Source organism: Hypanus sabinus, chromosome 5, assembly GCF_030144855.1.
Source record: "Hypanus sabinus isolate sHypSab1 chromosome 5, sHypSab1.hap1, whole genome shotgun sequence".
Taxonomy (NCBI): Eukaryota; Metazoa; Chordata; class Chondrichthyes; order Myliobatiformes; family Dasyatidae; genus Hypanus; species Hypanus sabinus.
In genome coordinates this window covers 184146708-184166096 of record NC_082710.1, presented here as the reverse complement: position 1 = coordinate 184166096, position 19389 = coordinate 184146708, and the positions used below count along the sequence as shown (strand labels likewise).

Here is a 19389-nt window from a genome sequence, read left to right as displayed (position 1 = left end):
GGTCAGTCCTCGTCCCTCGGAAGCGCTCCTCCTGTGATCTATCCGCTCACTGTCCCCGGCGCATCTGTTAACTCGCCCACAGTCTTGCTCTCCGGGAAGAGGGGGAAGCTGTTACCGCTGCCAGACGGTGCGAGCTTCCGCGTCCCTTTGATAGCTAGGCGGCCCTTCGGCCCACAACGACGTGCCGACCTTTTAACCTGCTCCAACCCTTCCCTCCCATTTTCCTACTTGAGAGTACCGTACGCGATAATCTATTGGCTGAAGATTACTCGAGGGCGGGGTCTGGGGGAAAGCAGATCTGAGCCGGCGAGCGCTGTTCCATAAGCATCCAGGGACTGCAGGCATGGTTCCTCCTGGCAAGGGGCTGACTTCTCCCTCGGGATTCAAGATCACTCAGTGCGCATTGCAGTCCATATTCGGTGGCCTAGAAGCCTGAGCGGGAATATTGCGGGACAGGGCGGAATCCCCGTTTGCTGTTCGCCCGAACTGCAGTGAGCGCTCGGGAAGTCCATGCAGCCGGCGGCGTAAGTGGGCAGAATGGCTTCGGGCCACACGACGCTCAGTCTGGAGGATGAGCTGAACTGCCCTCTGTGCCGGCAGCTATACTCCGACCCCGTGATCTTGGACTGCGGGCACGACTTCTGCCGGGCGTGCATCAGCAAGAAGTGGGAGGTGGAGCAGAGAGTGCAATGTCCCGAGTGCAGTCAGATCTTCCGGGACAGAAGCCTCAAGCCCAACCGAGCCCTGAATAAGCTGGTGAAGAAGAGCCGGAGCGTCTCCCTCAGTATGAAAGTCAAGAGCAACAGACTTTACTGCACTGACCACGAAGAGGAGCTCAAACTGTTCTGCGAGACCGACAAGAAGCTGATCTGCGTGATGTGCCTGGACAGGCGTGACGGCCGCAGCCACAAGGCGCACAACTTCATGCTCATCACCGAGGCGGTGGAGATCTACAAGGTAAGATCGCCGGTGTGGGTAGTGCAGAGTTTGCGGAAGGTTACGGCGGGACGTTGACAGGATACAGAGCCGGGTTGAGGAGTTCCATCTGGGATAGTGTGAAGGGATACCATTTGGAAGGCCGAACCTGGAGGAAAATGCGGGGTTAATGGCAGGATTGTTAGCACTGTGGGAGAACAAAGTGGATCTTGTGGTCCGGGCCGCAAGATGATGGGGGAGGGGGGGCGTGGGGGAGGTTCAGGAGCCATGACGGGATGTTTCTGAACTTGGGAAGCGGAGTACGGGAGCCATGAGGTAATGTTGCAACTCTATGAAACTTGTGTTCGGTTCTGCTCGCCTCGTTATAGGAAGGACACGGAAACTTCAGCTGGGAGATATTGCATGGACTGGAGAACAGGGTCAGGGTGAACAAGCTACTGTTTCTCTCTTTGGAGCAAAATGCGTCTTGATAGAGATGGACAGGATGATAAGAGGCATAGATCGAGAGGACAGTCAGATTTTACCCCCAGGACGGAAACGGCTATTAGGACAGGAGCATAATGCTAAGGTGATTGGAGGACAGTAAAGGGGAGGGGAGCCAGAAGTAGTTTTTTTACAGTAATAGGTGCGTGGAACGCTATGCCCAGAGTGATAGTAAAGGCAAACGCGTGTATTCGCGACACGCGGAGTCATGGAGTTGGGACCTTCCCTCCATCATGTACTGTTATCCTGCCTCGTCCCATCGACCTCCATCTGGACCACAGCTCTCCTGTCCGTGCACCTATCCAAATTTCTCTTAAATATTGAAATCGAACCAACATCTCACTGGCAGCTCGTTCCACACTCTCACTACTCTCTGAGTGAAGACGTTCACCTCAACATTTCACCTTTCATCTTTAACCTATGACCTCTAATACTAGTTTCGCCCAACCTCCGTGGAAGGAGTCTGCTTGCATTTACTCTGTCTGTACCCCTCCATCAAATCTTCCCTTATTCTCCTCTCTTTAGGAAATACAGTCCGAACCTATTCTGGTCCTCAAATCCTGGCAAAATCCGTGTAAACTTTCCCTGTACTCTTTCAATCTTATTTACATCTTTCCCGTAGGTAGGTGACCAAAACTGCACACATTACTCCAACTTGGGCCTCACCAGCGCCTTGTACAACTTGAGCATAACATCCCAACTCCTGTACTCCATACTTTGCTTTATGAAGGCCGATGTGCCAAAAGCTCTCTTTATAACCCTATCTCCACGTGACGCCGCTTTCACGGGTAAGACTTACTCTAGTTGGTCGTAACAAAGACACCTCGTACTTGTCTGCGTTAAAATTTTCAGCCCATTTTCCAGCTGGTCCAGATCCTACTGCAAGCTTTGAAAACCTTCCTCTGTGACTTCTGCACCTTCACTCTTGCTGTCATCAGCAGACACATGGATGAAAAATAATGGAAGAATATATCTCAGAGAGTAAGAAAAACGGCTGGCACAACATTGCGGGCTGAAGGGCCAGTACTGTGCTGTACTGTTCTATGTTCCAAGACGCAGACACAGAGACAGCGAGGAGGCCATTCGCTCTGTTCCGTGCATTCTTCGTGCCATCTAGAACCAACAGTCTGCTCCCTTCTCCTTCTTTCCCAGCTGTTCCCCACAATTACCCACCCTGTCACATTGTCAGGAATCCATGAGGTGGAGGTATGATAAATTCAGAATTTGGGGATTGGCTTCCCACAGTGGAGGGCCAGTGACCGGGGTATGGAGACTTACAGCTGAACTTGAACCACTTCACCTGTGGAGGCAGTTAAATTGTTCCAGGATGGAGCATGTCCTGACTTGCCTGCAGGGCCGTGAGCCATGGACTGGGAACAAGACAGGTTTGTGTTTACAACAATTTAACACACATGATGGGCTGAATGGCCTTCTACGCTGTAATTTTCCCAGATTTTATACATTTCTATATAAAATTAAAAACGATGTATGTGTTCATTGCTTCCAACTGTGTCATTAGCGACAGGCGGTCCTACAAGTGCCCTGTCCACTTGTCCGTTCTGTGGCCGGGAGGAGTCAGCGCACCACATTTACATGAAGTGTGTGAGGTTCAGCCCCTATTTGACTATCGGAAGGGGCTGTTCCTCAAGTTTTGGTTGTACTTCACCCCACGCTCTGGATAAATGGGCACCCAGTACAGAATTGGGGAGCGGGGGTGAAACGGGTCACCAGGTGGGTATGCTGTTGGGTCTGGTCAAGATGAGCATTTGTGGGTCCAGACAGTGAGCAGTCGAGGGTTCTGTCTGAGCAAAATGCTTATCCCTCTTCTGGGGTTACACTTGTGCCCAAATGTCCTTGGAGAAGACATCATGATGGTCTGCGCAAACAGAGCCTCCACCACACCCCACCCTCTGGAATTGATTGTTTTATAGGCGGTAGTGATCATATTTTAATTTGAAATGGTTCACTGTCTTGTAAACCCTTGATATTTGTATTTTGTGAGTGGAAAAAAAAGTTTGTAGTTTTATATTTTTTAAAAAAATGGCAGTCCTTCAAAGCCTCTACTCCTCTCCTCCCGACTCACCTGCGTAGAGCGTGTCCCAGACCAGGCAAAAAGGTTTCTTCTCGACTCTCACTTCTCCCCTTTCCAGATCGAAACTTTCATCCTTCAGTTTAAATCAGTGTCCCTGGTCCTGCCAACTCCTCCCACCACTGAGTTCATCCCACTCACCCTGCTCTCTTCTCGTTGACCCCCAACCTTCTTTCACAAAAGGTGCCAGCATCCCCAGTCTCACCCACCCGGGGTGTGGAGGTTGGAAGCCCAGAGACAGCTTGTCCTGGGGCTGGAGGCCTGTGTTTGTGTTGGCAGTGGAAGGGTGGGAGAAGGCGTGGATATGACCCGGTCCATCACAGGTAAAGCCCTCACCCCCATTGAACACATCTACTTTGAGTGTTGTCACAGGAAGCAGCATCCATCATCAGGAACCCCTCACCACCCAGGCCATGCTCTCGTCTCACTGCAGCCGCCATCAGGCAGGAGGTACAGGAGCCTCAGGACCCACACCACCAGGTTCAGGGAGAGTTATTACCCCTCGACCAGAAGGAACCACCATCCAGGACACGCTCTCGTCTCACTGCTGCCACCATCAAGCAGGAGGTACAGGAGCCTCAGGACCCACACCACCAGGTTCAGGAACAGTTATCAGTCCACAACCAGCAGGAACCACCATTCAGGCCATGCTCTCGTCTCACATCTGCCACGATCAGGCAGGAGGTACAGGAGCCTCAGGACTCACCGCAGCAGGTTCAGGAACAGTTATTACCCCTCAGTCAGCAGGAAGCACCACCCAGGCCATGCTCTCGTCTCACATCTGCCACGATCAGGCAGGAGGTACAGGAGCCCCAGGACGCACCGCACCAGGTTCAGGAACAGTTATTATCCCTCAGCCTTTTGAACCAGAGGGGAGAACTTCCCTTGCCCCATCACTGAACTGTTCTCACCACCCATGACTCTCTATCAAGAACCCTCCATCATGTTCTCAATATTTATTGTTGATATATTTATTATTATTATTATTATATGTCCTTGCACATTGGTTGTTTGTCCAGCCCATTGGATGTGAACTTCCATTGCTTCGATTGTGTTTCTTGGATTTACTGTATAGTCCAACAAGAAAAATGAAGCCCATTGTTGTGTATGGTGACAGAATTGATAATAAATTTACTTTGAACTTTATTTTGCTGTCGCTTGTCCTGCTGAACCGTGTGGACCTGCTGTGTTGGTGGGTGTGGTGGCACAATAGAACAGTATAGCCCGGGATGTTGTGCAGAACCACTACATTAGAGATCAAGTGGCCAACTAAACGGATCCCCTGACTGCACAATGCCCCTATCGCTCCATTTCCCTCACATTCACGTGCCTATCGAAACATCCCTACAAAGTGCGTAAGGTATCTGCTTCTGCCACCTCCCCAGGCAACGCATTGAAGCAGCCACCACTCTGTGAGTAAGGACAACAGCAACTTGCCCCCCACATTATGTTTGAACATACTACCCCTCACCATAAATGCACACCCTCTAGGTTTTAGGCATGTCAACCCTGGGACAAAGATCCTGTCTATCTGCGTCTCCCCGATCTTATAAACCTCCATCAGCTCCCCCCTCAGCCTCTGCCACTCCACAGAAAACAACCCAAGTCTCGCTGTAGCTCATGCCCGCTAAACCAGGCAGCATCCTGGTAAAACGTCTTCACCCTCTCCAAAGCCCCAACATCCCTCCTCCGTGGGCTGACCGGAACCGTGTGCAATATCCCAGATGTGGCCTCACCAGAGTTTCGTAGAGTTGCAAAGTGACTTCCCGACTTTTCAACTCAATGTCGCGACTAATAAAGATTTGCGGGCTGCCCCCGCCCCCAGCACATTCGTAGTGTTTTGGTCCCTAAAGCAAATGAAGCATTTCACCGTGTATGTGTGATGAAGAAGTCAGTCTGAAATCTGGTATCTACTCGGGTCATTCCGATCACAGATCACACCGCCGTGATCCCTCCACTGTCGTTGGGTAAAATGAATCTGAAGTCTGATATTGGCCGGTTCATTCCAATCACACGTCTCGTCACGCTGATTTCTCTGCTGTCCTTGTAGGGTAAACTGAAGCTGCGCCTCAACTCCCTGCAGCAGAAGAGGAGTTACTACCATGAGTTTGAGGTTAAGCAACTAGAGAAGATCGCAGAGATCAAGGTAGAGTCCTCCGGCCTGGCCTTCGTTCCACGGCCGCCTCTCTCGGGTTGGCGGAGAACGCATTATATTCTGTGTAGATAGCCTCTAACCTCATGGTATGAATATCCATTTCTCTAACTTCTGGTAGTTTTTCCCCCTTCATCTGCAGTTGTCTTCTCTTCCCCACTCTAGCCTCTTACCTCTTCTCCTTGCCTGTTCATCTCCTTCTCCTTCCCTTTCTCCCATGGCCCACTCTCCTCTCCTATCTTTTCCACCCCCTTTCCTCATTACCTCACAGCTCCTTACTTCACCCCTCCACCACCCACCCGGCCTCTCCTATCACCTTTTACCTTATTCTGACCTTCCCCCCTCGGTTTCCAGCTCAGTCTCGGTCGGAAGATTAGACCGTTAATTAATTTCCAACGACGCTGAATTCCTGCTGAATTCTTCCAGCATGTTGTGTGTCGCTCTGGATCCCTGGCATCTGCAGCAGCCCGTGTGTTCTGGCGTGGGTTACAGACTCTTGTTTCCCTCCCCACAGGACTTGTCGAATAAACTGCACAGCAACATCACCAGTGAGTTTTCCAAAATGCACAGTGCTCTGGACGAGAAGCAGCAATACCTCTTCAACGACCTCACGGCGCAAGAGGGTGGCATCCTCACCAGGATGGAGGCGAACCTCCGCAAGATCCGGGATCACCTGAACCGCACGCAGCAGGTGCTGACGAGCACACAGAAGCGGCTGGAACACCAGGATGTCTACACCATGCTGAAGGTTAGCCTCTCGCCGCGCCGGTGGTGTACGTCCGCAGAGTAATTTGTGGGCAGCTCTACAAATGGACAGTGAGGGCCGAGACACGCCGATATTTACATGACGTACGCAGTGTGGGGAGAATCGGCCGCCAGCAACCACCAGGAGTCTGCCTGGGTTAGAGACCGTGTCTTGGGAAGGAAAGATGAGCGAGCTCGGGTTGTTCTCTTTGGAGATGAGGAGGATATTAGGTGACTTGATTGAGGCATAGATTGGAGTACGGGGTGTCTCAGTTCTCTCTTTACCCAGAATGGCGGGTACTTGTAACGCGCTGCCCGGGATAATGGTAGAGGCAGATGCATTGGGGACGTTTAAGAGACGCTTAAGATAGGATGATAGAAAAATAGAGCAGGTAAGGGTTAGATTGATTTTAGAGTAGGTTAAAAGTTTAGCATATCATTGTAGGCCGAACGGCTTGTACAGCGTTGAAACGTTCAATGATTGAATCAATGGTAGCCTCTTCCTTAGGACGTCGGGTTGTCAAAAATGTTTCAATAGACAAAGTAATTCTGGGGTCCGTATGTTTCAGAGTGGCGGGGCTCTGAGCGGGCATTGCAAGAAGCAAATGATCTAGGCTGAAGTTCACTAGGCGGTGCCGAGGGGGCGCCGCGCTGCAGATGGGCAGTGCCGGGGGATGTGGAGCGGATGCCACACCATCGGCGATTCCCTGTCGAGTGGTTGTCAGATACTTTGAGATGGAGAGGCAGGCAGTCGGCACTGATCAAAATATATAGCTTAATCAATGTTACTAACATTGGGTGACGTGACGTTTCCTCTCCTTAAGCCGATGGCATCCCAGCAGTGCGGTCCCTCATTTCTCATCAGTCACTTTGTCAATGGTGTGAACGGCTCTATAAAAACACAAGTGGCACGGTAGCTTCTTAAGGGTAACTACAATAGTTAGCATGACCCTTTTACAGCTTGGGGTATCAGGGTTCCTCCTCGTACACTGCATGGCCTCCCTCCGACAGTCAGTAGGTTAATTGGTCATTGTAAATTGTCCTGTGATTAGGCCAGTACTAAATGGCTGGGTTGCCGGGCGGTGCTGCTCCCTGGGGTTGTTCCGTGCGGTGACACTGTGTCTGCATTCAAACCGTGCAGTTTCCCGTGACCCGCTTTGTAAAGTGTGTGACCAGCTCAACACAAACGCAGCTGTTTGATACAACACCTCTGCTTTCCGAGGAGAGCTGAGCTTTACACATCTATACCAGTGTCACCAGAATCAGTCCAGGAGTGAATAGCCTGTCATGTGAAGAACGTTTGATGGCTCTGGGCATAGTGCGGTAACCTCATTGAAAACCATCGAACGGTGAAAGGTCTTGATAGAGTGGATGTGGAGAAGATGTTTTCTATGGTGGGGGGGGGGCCCAAAGGACACAGCCTCCGAATAGAGGGGTGTCCATTCAGAATGGAGATGAGGAGGAATTTCTTTAGCCAGAGAGTGGTGAATCTGTGGAATTCTTTGCCCCATGCCGATGTGGAGACCAAGTCTTTATGTATGTTTAAGGTAGAGCTCGGTAGATTCTTGACTGGTCAGCACATGAAACGGTATGGGGAGATTGGGACTGAGAGGAAAATTTGATCGACCATGATGAAATGATGGAGCAGACTCGATGGGCCAAATGGCCTAATTCTGCCCTTATATCTTATGGTCATTCTACAGATGTGCAGTAGAGAGCATCCTGACAAGCTGCATCAACGGAAACGGCACTGCAGCAGACAGGAGGGCTCGACAATGGGTAGTCTAAATTGCCCAACGCATCACCAGAACCAGCCTACCCACCATCAAGGACAGATATAGAGAAAGGTGCCAGTAACATCATGAAGGATCCCACCCACCCTGCTCATGGACTGATTGTCCCTCTCCCATCAGGGAGGAGGCTACTTAGCATCCACGTCAGGACCACCAGACACAAACACGTTTGCTTTCCCCAAGGAGTGAGGCTGATCAACACCTCCACCCACTAACCCACCCACCACACCCCCAACAACCACTACTATAAAATTTCTTGTTAGTCACCTTATGCACAGACACTCCTGTGCCTCGTGTCACTTTATGGACATGCAATCAAGCTAACTTATGTACTTATATTTAACTTTTTTTTTCATTATTTTCCTCATCTTATTGTGTTTCTTGTGCTGTGTTGGATCCAGAATAACAACTATTTCATTCTCTGTTACACTTGTGTACTGGTAATGACATAAACAAACTTGAATAGAATGGCTGTAGATATGATGTTTCCAATAATGGGGAAATCTAGGACCAGAGGGCACAGACTCAGAATAGAGGGTCATCTATTTGGAACAGAGATGAGGAATTTCTTCAGCCAGACAGTAGTGGATCCGTGGAATTCACTGCCACGGACAGTTTTGGAGGATAAGTCATTGGGTATATTTAAAGTGGAGGTTGGTAGGTTCTTGATTAGTCAGAGAATCAAAGGTGGGTGAATGGGGTTGAGAGGGATAATAAATCAGTCATGATAGAGTGGTGGAGTAGACCGATGGGCTGAATGGCCTAATTCTGCTCCCATGTCTTCTGGTTTTACAAAACAATTACAACACGGAAACAGGCCATCTCGGCCCTTCTAGTCTGTGCTGACGCTCACTCTCACCTAGTCCCACCGGCCCGCACTCAGCCCATAACCCTCCATTCCTTTCCTGTCCATATACCTATCCAATCTTACTTTAAATGACAACACCAAATCTGCCTCTACCACTTCTACTGGAAGCTCATTCCACACAGCTACCACTCTCTGAGTAAAAAAAGTCCCCCTCGTGTTACCCTTAAACTTTTGCCCTCTAACTCTCAAATCGTGTCCTCTTGTTTGAATCTCCCCTACTCTCAATGGAAAAAGCCTATCCACATCAACTCGATCTATCCCCCTCATTATTTTAAATACCTCTATCAAATCCCCCCTCAACCTTCTATGCTCCAAAGAATAAAGACCTAACTTGTTCAACCTTTCTCTGTAACTTGGGTGCTGAAACCCAGGTAACATTCTAGTAAATCTCCTCTGTACTGTCTCTATTTTGTTGACATCTTTCCTATAATTCGGTGACCAGAACTGTACACAATACTCCAAATTCAGCCTTACCAATGCCTTGTACAATTAATAAAATAAACAATTTAAAAAATAAAAGGCAGTGCCTTTCTTCACCACCACTAAATCCCAGTTTTATTTTCCCTCCAGGAGGCTCCTCTGGATGTCAAAAGGTATGACATTTTCTCCACTGGACTGGCAAAAATTAAGTGACAGATGGGAGCACTTCATCCGCTAATCTCACCTATCTTGTATTCACACCAGTACTGAAGACAGTTACCAGCCAACGATAATGGAAGAAAACCTGCCCGGCAGTTTATTCCAAGGACCTGTGCAATATAGAGTTTGGAAACAAGTTATAGATGTTATTAATCCTGGTAAGGAAGTTTTTCTATCCATTAGATTAACCAATGCAGCAAGTCTTCAACACGGATTGTGCTCAGGAACCACTTTATTTATTTTGTGACTCGGTGCAGAACAGGCCCTTCGGCCTAACAAGCTGCACCACCCAGCAACCCACCTGTTCTAACCCCAGCCTAATCAACATTCCAGATCATTCAATGTCATTTCCGGTACACAAATATAAACAAGCATGAAATAATTGTTACTCTCAATATGGTGCAACACCAGAAAATCCACAAGAAGATAAAGAACACAATAGTAATAAAAAGACACAATGAATATAAATACAGAAGATAGATTGTACACATTGATTGATCGTCTGTCCATAAGGCGAGTCTGACAGGAAATGATAAAGTAGTGGTGTTCGGAGGTGTGGAGGGATGGGTTAGTGGGTGGAGGTGTTCATTAGCCTTACTGCTTTGAGAAAGTGACTTTGGTGGTCCTGGATGCTACGTAGCCTCCTCCCTGATGGGAATGGGACAAACAGCCCACGCTGCCCACCCACCAGCACCATAACTTCAAGAGAAGCTGGAAACTTGACTTCTCATGACTTACGGTTGAAGGCATCTCTGCCAATGCCAGCATTTATTGCGCATCCTTAGTTACCCTTGAGAGATGGCAGAGAGCAGCTGCCCAGATCGTTGCTGCTCTTCTGATCAGAAAATTGTTACAGGAGAGCGAGTTCAGGATTTGGGCACAGTGGCGATGAAGAAGAGATGACTTCTAGAAGATAATTTTATGTTGAAGTTGTATAAGTTGGAATAATATTTTGAAGATGGTGAGTCCTAATCTGGAGCATAGTGTGAAATTTTAGTCAACTACCTGCAGGAAAGATGCAAGAAAGATTGAAAGAGTTCAGAGAAAATTTACAAGGATGTGCCAAGACTTGAGGACGTGAGTTATAAGGAAATATTGAACAGTTTAGGGCTTTATTTCCTGGAACATAGAAAATTGAGGGGAGATTTGATAAAGGTGTAGAAAATTCAGGGTATAGAGAGGGTAACAGCACACAGGCTCTTTCCCCTGAGGTACGACAACTATACAAAAAGTGGAACACTTAAGGGGAAACTTCTTCACTCAGAGGGTGGTGAGAGTGTGGAACAAGCTGCCAGAGGAAGTGGTGGACGGTGGGGGGGGGGGGTTCATTTCACCATTTAAGAAAAAATTAGATGGACAGGACGGGTATGGAGGGCTTTGGGCTGGATGCAGGTCAATGGGACTAAGTAGTTGTAATGGTCCAGCATAGAGTAGATGGGCCAAAGGGCCTGGTTAGGTACTATGTCAGTTCAAATATTTTTGTTGTATTTAATTTAGAGACACAGCATGGTAACAGCCCTTCTGGCCTAGTGAGCCCTGCTCCATCCAAGTCCACCAAAGTGACCAGTTAACCTACTCACCAGTCCGTCCATGGGATGTGGGAGCAAACCCACGTGGTCACGGGGAGAACAGCCTTACAGACAGCGGCGGGAATTGAACCCAAGTTGCTGGTACTGTAAAGCCTTGTACTAACCTCACTGTTATCATGCCACTCCCAAAAATAAATCAGAGATGCCAGAGATGCCCACTTGGGTTGGGAAACAGAGTTATCCTTTCAGTTTGATACCCATTCATCAAATTGAGATGAACTTTATCTACAGGGCTGGAGAAGCAAAGAAACCAAAGAAATAAATGTTTTCAAACTGCAGAGCGGGTAAGGGGTGAGAAAGTGGACGCATGAAGAAAGGTTGGGCGAGCCAGGGCTTTTCTCTTTGAAGTGAAGGAGGATGAGAGGTGACGTGATAGAGGTGTACAAGATGGTAAGAGGCGTTGTTTGTGTGGACAGTTAGTCTTTTTATCCCAGAGTGGAAATGGCTAATACAAGGGGACATAACTTTAAGTGACTGGAGGAAGGTATAGAGGGGATATCAGAGGTCGGGACTTTCAGGCACATGGATGATAGAAAAATGGAAGAGAAAAAGATCTTAAAGTAGTTTAACATGTTGGCACGCCACTGTGTTCCAAAGGATCTGTACTGTCCAGTTCTTTGCTACCATTCTAAGAACACATACTGTTCAGTTATAGGAAGGGGAGAAAGATGAAGGAAGTGATAACCTATATATATGTTTTTTACCTGTGAAGTTGCGAGCTTTGGGAAGTTGAAATCGAGCAAAGATGTAACATCCATGAAGAACGAGACAATAGACGAGGACAACACACACACAATGCTGGAGGAACTCTGCAGGTCAGGCAGCATCTGTGGAGATGAATTAACAGTCAATGTTTCAGGCCAAGACCTTCACTGGGACTGGAAAGGAAGGGGGAAGATCCCAGAATTTAAAAATGGGCAGGGGAGGGGAGAAGTACAAGTTAGAAGGTGATAGGTGAAGCCAGCTGGGTGAGAAAGGGAAGGGGCTGGAGAGGAAGGAATCCGATAGGAGAAGAGAGTGGACTACAGGAGAAAGGGAAGGGGCTGGAGAGGAAGGAATCCAATAGGAGAAGAGAGTGGACTACAGGAGAAAGGGAAGGGGCTGGAGAGGAAGGAATCCAATAGGAGAAGAGAGTGGACTACAGGAGAAAGGGAAGGGGCTGGAGAGGAAGGAATCCAATAGGAGAAGAGAGTGGACTACAGGAGAAAGGGAAGGGGCTGGAGAGGAAGGTATCCGATAGGAGAAGAGAGTGGACTACAGGAGAAAGGGAAGGAGGAGGGGCACTAGGGGGTGGTGTTTGACATGTGAGAAGAGGTAAGAGGTCAGAGTGGGCAATAGAAGAAGAGGGAATGTGGAGGGTAAAAATACCAGAAGAAGTCCGTACTCATGCCATCAGGTTGGAGATACCCAGACAGAATACAAAGCGTCGGTCCTCAACCCTGAAGGTGTCCTCATTGTGGTAGAAGAAAAGGACATGGACCAACATGTTGGAACAGGAATGAGGGCAGGAATTAAAATTAAAATGTTCCAAGGAGGGATAATGCCTAGAGGTCTACATGGGCAGTGGGGTTGGGGGTGGGTGGAACTGGAGCAGTGCTCCGGAGGAATTCAGTTTGTTCCTACTTGCAGAAGGAAGCTGGGAAGGTCACTCGGAAGGAAAAGATGAATTATGAAAGGAAGCTGGTGACAAATGTCAAAGAAGAAACTAAAAGCATTTTTAAGGACATAAAGGGTAAAAGAAAGTCGAGGGATGATATAGGACCAATACGAAATGATGCTGGAGATATTGTAATGAGAGACACAGAGATGGCAGAGGAACTGAATGCGTATTTTACATCAGTCTTCACAGTGGAAGACATCTGCAGTACACCGGACATTCAAGAGTGTCAGGGAAGTGAAGTATGTGCAGTGAAAGTTACAACTGAGAAGGTGCTCAGGAAGCTCAATGGTCTGATGGTGGATAAATCTCCTGGACCTGATGGGATGCAGCCTTGAGTTCTGCAGGAAGTAGCCGGAAAGATTGCGGAGGCGTTAACGATGATCTTTCAAGGATTGACGGATTCTGGCATTGTGCCAGATGACTGGAAAATTGCAAATGTTACTCCGCCATTTAAGAAGGGTGGGAGGAAGCAGAAAGGAAACTATAGACCTGTTCGCTTGACATCAGTGGTTGGGAAGTTGTTGGAATTGATTGTTAGGGATGAGATTACAGAGTGCCTGGACACACATGACAAGGTATGTAAAGCCAGCATGGTTTCCTGAAAGGAAAATCCTACCTGACAAACTTACTGCAATTCCTTGGAGGAAATTACAAGCGGGGTAGACAAAGGAGATGTGGTGTACTTGGATTTTCTGAAAGCCTTTGACAAGGTGCTGTAAATGAGGCTGCTTAGCAAGATAAGGTCCCATGGAATTGCAGGGAAGTTACGAGCGTGGGTGGAGCATTGGCTGGTCGGCAGAAAACAGGGAGTGGGAATAAAGGGATCCTCTTCTGGCTGGCTGTCCATTACCAGTGGAGTTCCACAGGGGTTGCTGTTAGGACCATTGCTTTTTACGATGTCTGCCAATGATTTGGACTATGGGATTAGTGGATTTGTGGCTAAATTTGCCATTGATGCCAAGAAAGGTGGAGGAGCAGGTAGTGTTGAGGAAACAGAGAGCCTGCAGAGAGATCTAGCTAGTTTAGGTGAATGGGCAAGGAAGTGGCAAATGAAATACAACTTTGGAAAGTGTATGGTCATGCACTTTGGTGGAAGAAATAAACGGGTAGGCTATTATTTAGATGGTGAGAGAATTCAAAATGCAAAGATGCAAAGGGACTTGGGAGTCCTTGTGCAGGATACCTTAAAGGTTAACCTCCAGGTTGAGTCGGTGGTGAAGAAGGCGAATGCAATGTTGGCATTCATTTCTGGAATATAGGAGCAGGGATGGGATGTTGAGGCTCTATAAGGCACTCGTGAGACCACACTTGGAGTATTGTGTGCACTGTTGGGCTCCTTATTTTAAAAAGGTTATACTGACATTGGAGGGGGTTCAGAGAAGATTCACAAGAATGATTCCAGGAATGAAAGGGTTACCGTATGAGGAATGTCTGGCAGCTCTTGGGCTGTATTCCCTGGAGTTCAGGAGAATGAGGGGGGATATCGTAGAAACATTCCAAATGTTAAAATACCTGAACGGATTAGATATGGCACAGTTATTTTCCATAGTAGGGGAGTCTAGGACAAGAGGGCATGACTTCAGGTTTGAAGGACGTCCATTTAGAACTGAGATGCAGAGAAATTACTTTAGTCAGAGGGTGGTAAATCTGTGGAATTTGTTGCCACGAGCAGCTGTGGAGGCCAAGTCATTGGGTGTGTTTAAGGCAGAAATAGATAGGTTCTTGATTAGCCAGGGCATCAAAGGGTATGGGGAGAAGGCAGGGGAGTGGGGATGACTGGAAGAATAGGATCAGCCCATGATTGAATAGCGGAACAGAATTGATGGGCCAAATGGCCTACTTCTGCTCCTGTATCCTGGATACTGTTGGGGAGAAAGATGCGGCTTTTGATTTTTTTCCCAAGGTGAAAACAGTGAACCATGAGGAGGCGAGTAGTGGGACGCTGTGTCGACCCCCAAGTTCCCACCATCACCACCCGTGTCCAGCTCCAGAGCCAGGACCGAACCTCAATGGTGAAAAGAGTTCTGTAAATTGCTGTGGGGATTGGACAGGACAGTGTCATGTGTCAGGAGCTAATGAAGGGCAGGAGTGGGAGCTGCCATATGCCAGTGATATTAAACCTGATTCTGGTTCTGAACGAAGCAGCAGCTCATCACATCACAGCTTTCCATTCCTGTTGGGTTTACTCCTTGCTACTCTTAGGATTTTCCCAGCCATCACTCGGCCACGTGATCCGTGAACCCCGCCTCCAAATATCTCATTTGGGTTTTGTTCATTCTCAGAGACATCCATTTATCTTCAAATGTCCTGTCTCTAACCAAGACTTTAACCCCTCTCCTCTTCTTTCCAGGCACTGAAGGAACTCTGCTCTGGGTGGCAGAGTTGGGGGCACTGGCACTCGGCTACAGACCCCCACCAAAGGCCAGGCAAACATTGATACCCCCCTCTCTTCAGTGTGTACATTGGACAGAACGGAACAGTATAGGCTTTCCGCCCACAATGTTGTGCCAACCATTTAACTGCCGAAGCCCCATCTAACCCTTGCCTCCCACTGAGGGGCTCTGATTCCGGCCCTCACCTATCACCTTCTAGCTTGTCCTCTGCCCCCTCCCCCCCTTTTCATTCTGCAATTGCACCCCGCCTTCCTCTCCAGCCCTGAAGGAGTTTGGCCTGAATTGTTAGCAGTTTATTCATTTCCATAGATGTTGCCTGACCTGCAGAGTTCCTCCAGCATTTTGTGTGTAGAGCGGGTGTGGGTATATAGCCCTCTATTTTCCTATCATCCTTCTGCCTATCTAAGAGTTTCTTAAATGTCCCTAATGTACATTCAATGTACTTGCCACTCTCTGTATAAAAGACCCTACCTCTGACATTCCCCCTGTACCCCCCCCCCCCCCCGATCACCTTAAAGTTATGCCCCCTCACGTCGGCAAATTCAAGGCAGGACACACTTTTGCAGGAATATCCTAGAATTGCAATGCAGAAACAGGCCTTTCAGCCCAACGAGTCTGGTCTGGCCACCCAATCACCCAGTCCTATATTTACTTTTATGCTCTGCATCTTCTCACCTCTCCCCCCTCCCCCTTCCATCCCACCCCACCCACACCCTCTGGGCAATTCACAGCAATCAATTAACGGGCCAACCCCCAGGTCACCGTCAGAAGCTTCCTCCCTTGCGTCTGGTGTATTGAATTACTTGGTGTTAAGCTTCTTGCCTGCCTGACTCACTGAGTGAGAAGGGTCAGCCTCGTGCTGTAATAATTTCACCCAGTTCTCTACCTGTGAGTAAGACAGGGGGCTCGTTGTATCATCGCCAGTTGAACACTCCTCTCACGTATGAAGGCAGAGTGTGGGAGAAGGTTCAGTCCCGTCCAGTTGCCTTGTTTGGGTGGGCAGAGTTTTCACCTCTGATGAAAATGCAGTCGATCAGCCTGGTCCCAGGACAATCTTGTCACCCCCACGTTATCTGGTCTGTGAGCCGTGGCAGGGGCAGTAGGTGCCAGTCGAGGGTGCAGAGTTCACTACAAAAGTTGACGTGTAACTTGAGCCTCGTTATCAAACATTCCCTCTAATTTACATCAGCCCCACATCATCTGCGACCAGCAGGGTGCTCCCCCAGTTATGAACAGTGAGTGCTGGGGACAGGGTGGGGGTGGGAGTGGGGTACAGGGTTTACTAGGGCCAAAGGTGACACGTGTACCTCTTCATCACTGGTCCCTCTAATTTTTATTTACAGCTGCAGGTTCCAACCATTAGGGAATTTTTTAATGGCCTGAAAACTGCACAGAACTTTAAATGTTTATTTCAGCAATATGCACATCAAACAAACACAAACCACAACTCAGAACAAAAGTGAACAACGTCAACACAACGGACGGGTACAATAACAACGGTAGACAGGGTCCGCGTTCAGCGGCTGGCAGTTTCGTAACTATGGGCTATCAACTTCCATTCTGTGTTTGTTGTTACAATTTGTAAGAGTGTGGCAACCTGAAACACTGGCAATGTAACTACATTGAAACCTAAAATGTTTCAAAGGAAAGGTTGTCCATTTATCATTTTAAAAGTTTATAGATGATATAAATCACAGGCTATTTTACAATCACATTAACATAGATCGCAAAATTACATAAGGATAATCTGAAAATTATATTAACTTACAAGAGAACTCCAGCCGTGCAGGAACAAAGGTTATATGTGTGGAAGCAATTCAGTCACTGTCCCGCCGCGCTTCTGAGAGGGAACAGTGCGCTAAATGATGGACTTGCCCCTTGACACGTAGATCCCAAAATTAATAACCACCGTGGCTACTCTATTATCTCGAGGATTTGGAAATGAAATAAAACGTAGTAAGTTACATTTTGATGCAGTCTGATGTAGAAGAATAGATGGGGAGGATCAGGGTAACGTCGCGGTATACACGATGTCAGAGTTTACAGCTGAATTCTGGCCGCCTCCATTAACCGGTGCTTCACGCGAGCGTGTGGGTTTCCTCCCGCAGTCCAAAGACTGTGTCACTGTGAATTGCCCTATTATTAGGATAGGGGGCACAACTCTTTACAGTACAGGTGACAAGGGTTCAATTGCCGCCGCTGCCTGTATGGAGTTTGTTCGTTTTCCCCGTTTCCTCCCACACTCCAGAGGCACCATTGACAATTGTCCTGTGATTAGGTAGGATTACACGGGGGAATTGCTGGGCGGTGGGGCTCATTGGGCCGGAAGGGACTGTTCTGTGCGGTATCCCTGAGTCAAATGAAAATAAACCTGTTAACTGAACACGTAGCTATACAGACCAGTCGGTAAGTTAATCAAAGCGGCTGGCGGAAGGAGCGCACTCTGATTTTTGCCTTTTGTTTTGCCCTCTGTCAGTGCCGGCCTACCTGACGCTGAACCACCGCACGGCGCACCCTCGCCTCCTGCTGTCCGACGACCTGACGGTCGTGTCTTACGGTGACATGAAGCAGGACGTTCTCGACAACCCCGAGAGGTTCGACACCTGCGTGTGCGTCCTGGGATCGGAGGCCTTCTCGTCCGGCAGGCACTACTGGGAGGTGCAGGTGGGCAGCAAGACCGAGTGGGACGTAGGAGTGGTCAAGGAATCCATCGGCCGGAAAGGGCACACCACGGCCACGCCGGACGCCGGCTACTGGATTGTCTGGCTCCGAAACGGTAACGAATACAAAGCGACGACGGTGCCGAGGACTCGGCTGAATGTAACTGTGAAACCCAAGGCCATTGGCGTCTACCTGGACTATGATGCCGGACAGGTGTCCTTTTACAACGTGGACAATATGGCTCACCTGTACACCTTCACCGACACCTTTTCTGACAGGCTTGTTCCTTACTTCAGCCCGGGCATTAATGACGACGGGGAAAATTCGGAACCGCTGAAAGTCCTCCCAGTCAAATTTCACGATGAATAAGACGAAGCCAGTCACCGCCTTTCACAGGGACCCCCCCCCCCCCCCCATCCCCTCTGGGCCGGCTTCACAACCGGTTCTGTCCCCCGTTCTCTCTCAGTCTCCACCCTCTCCTCCGTAACTTCCCCCTCTTCGGCAGTTGGAAACGTGCATCGACCTACGTGTTAACTCTGTCTCTCTCCACATACGCAGCCCGACCTGCGGTGTGTTTTATACGAGCTGCTGATATTTGTCTTTTGTAGTTGCCGTTATGTGTGAGGTGTGTGGGAGAGATGTAAGTGTGTGTGTGAGAGAGAGTAGGAGAGATATTAGTGTGTGTGTGTGAGAGAGAGAGAGTGGGAGAGATGTTAGTGTGTGTGTGAGAGAGAGAGTGGGAGAGATGTTAGTGTGTGTGAGAGAGAGAGAGTGGGAGAGATGTTAGTGTGTGTGTGTGACAGAGAGAGAGAGTGGGAGAGATGTTAGTGTGTGTGTGAGAGAGTGGGAGAGATGTTAGTGTGTGTGAGAGAGAGAGAGTGGGAGAGATGTTAGTGTGTGTGTGTGACAGAGAGAGAGAGTGGGAGAGATGTTAGTGTGTGTGTGAGAGAGAGAGAGTGGGAGAGATGTTAGTGTGTGTGTGAGAGAGAGAGAGTGGGAGAGATGTTAGTGTGTGTGAGAGAGAGAGAGTGGGAGAGATGTTAGTGTGTGTGAGAGAGAGAGAGTGGGAGAGATGTTAGTGTGTGTGACAGAGAAGAGAGAGTGGGAGAGATGTTAGTGTGTGTGACAGAGAGAGAGAGTGGGAGAGATGTTAGTGTGTGTGAGAGAGAGAGAGTGGGAGAGATGTTAGTGTGTGTGAGAGAGAGAGAGTGGGAGAGATGTTAGTGTGTGTGAGAGAGAGAGAGTGGGAGAGATGTTAGTGTGTGTGAGAGAGAGAGTGGGAGAGATGTTAGTGTGTGTGACAGAGAGAGAGAGTGGGAGAGATGTTAGTGTGTGTGAGAGAGAGAGAGTGGGAGAGATGTTAGTGTGTGTGTGTGACAGAG

General features: G+C 48.6%; 1 protein-coding gene across 1 annotated transcript; it reads left to right on the top strand.

Moving 5' to 3' along the window:
• Window positions 1–441: 441 nt before the first annotated feature.
• On the top strand, window positions 442–18376 carry LOC132394865 (zinc-binding protein A33-like). Its single transcript, XM_059971273.1, has 6 exons — window positions 442–957; window positions 5559–5654; window positions 6175–6408; window positions 9636–9658; window positions 9750–9862; window positions 17823–18376. The coding sequence occupies exons 1-6, from the start codon at window positions 538–540 to the stop codon at window positions 18374–18376; spliced, it is 1440 nt and encodes a 479-aa protein (XP_059827256.1). The 5' UTR covers window positions 442–537.
• The last annotated feature ends 1013 nt before the right edge of the window (window positions 18377–19389 follow it).

Bases quoted from the DNA above. Each gene is read 5' to 3' on its own strand.
- LOC132394865 (XM_059971273.1), top strand. From the start codon at position 538: ATGGCTTCGGGCCACACGACGCTCAGTCTGGAGGATGAGCTGAACTGC. The intron at 6,409-9,635 runs GTTAGCCTCTCG...TTTTCCCTCCAG, and splicing joins ATGTCTACACCATGCTGAAG to GAGGCTCCTCTGGATGTCAA. The intron at 9,659-9,749 runs GTATGACATTTT...TATTCACACCAG, and splicing joins GCTCCTCTGGATGTCAAAAG to TACTGAAGACAGTTACCAGC.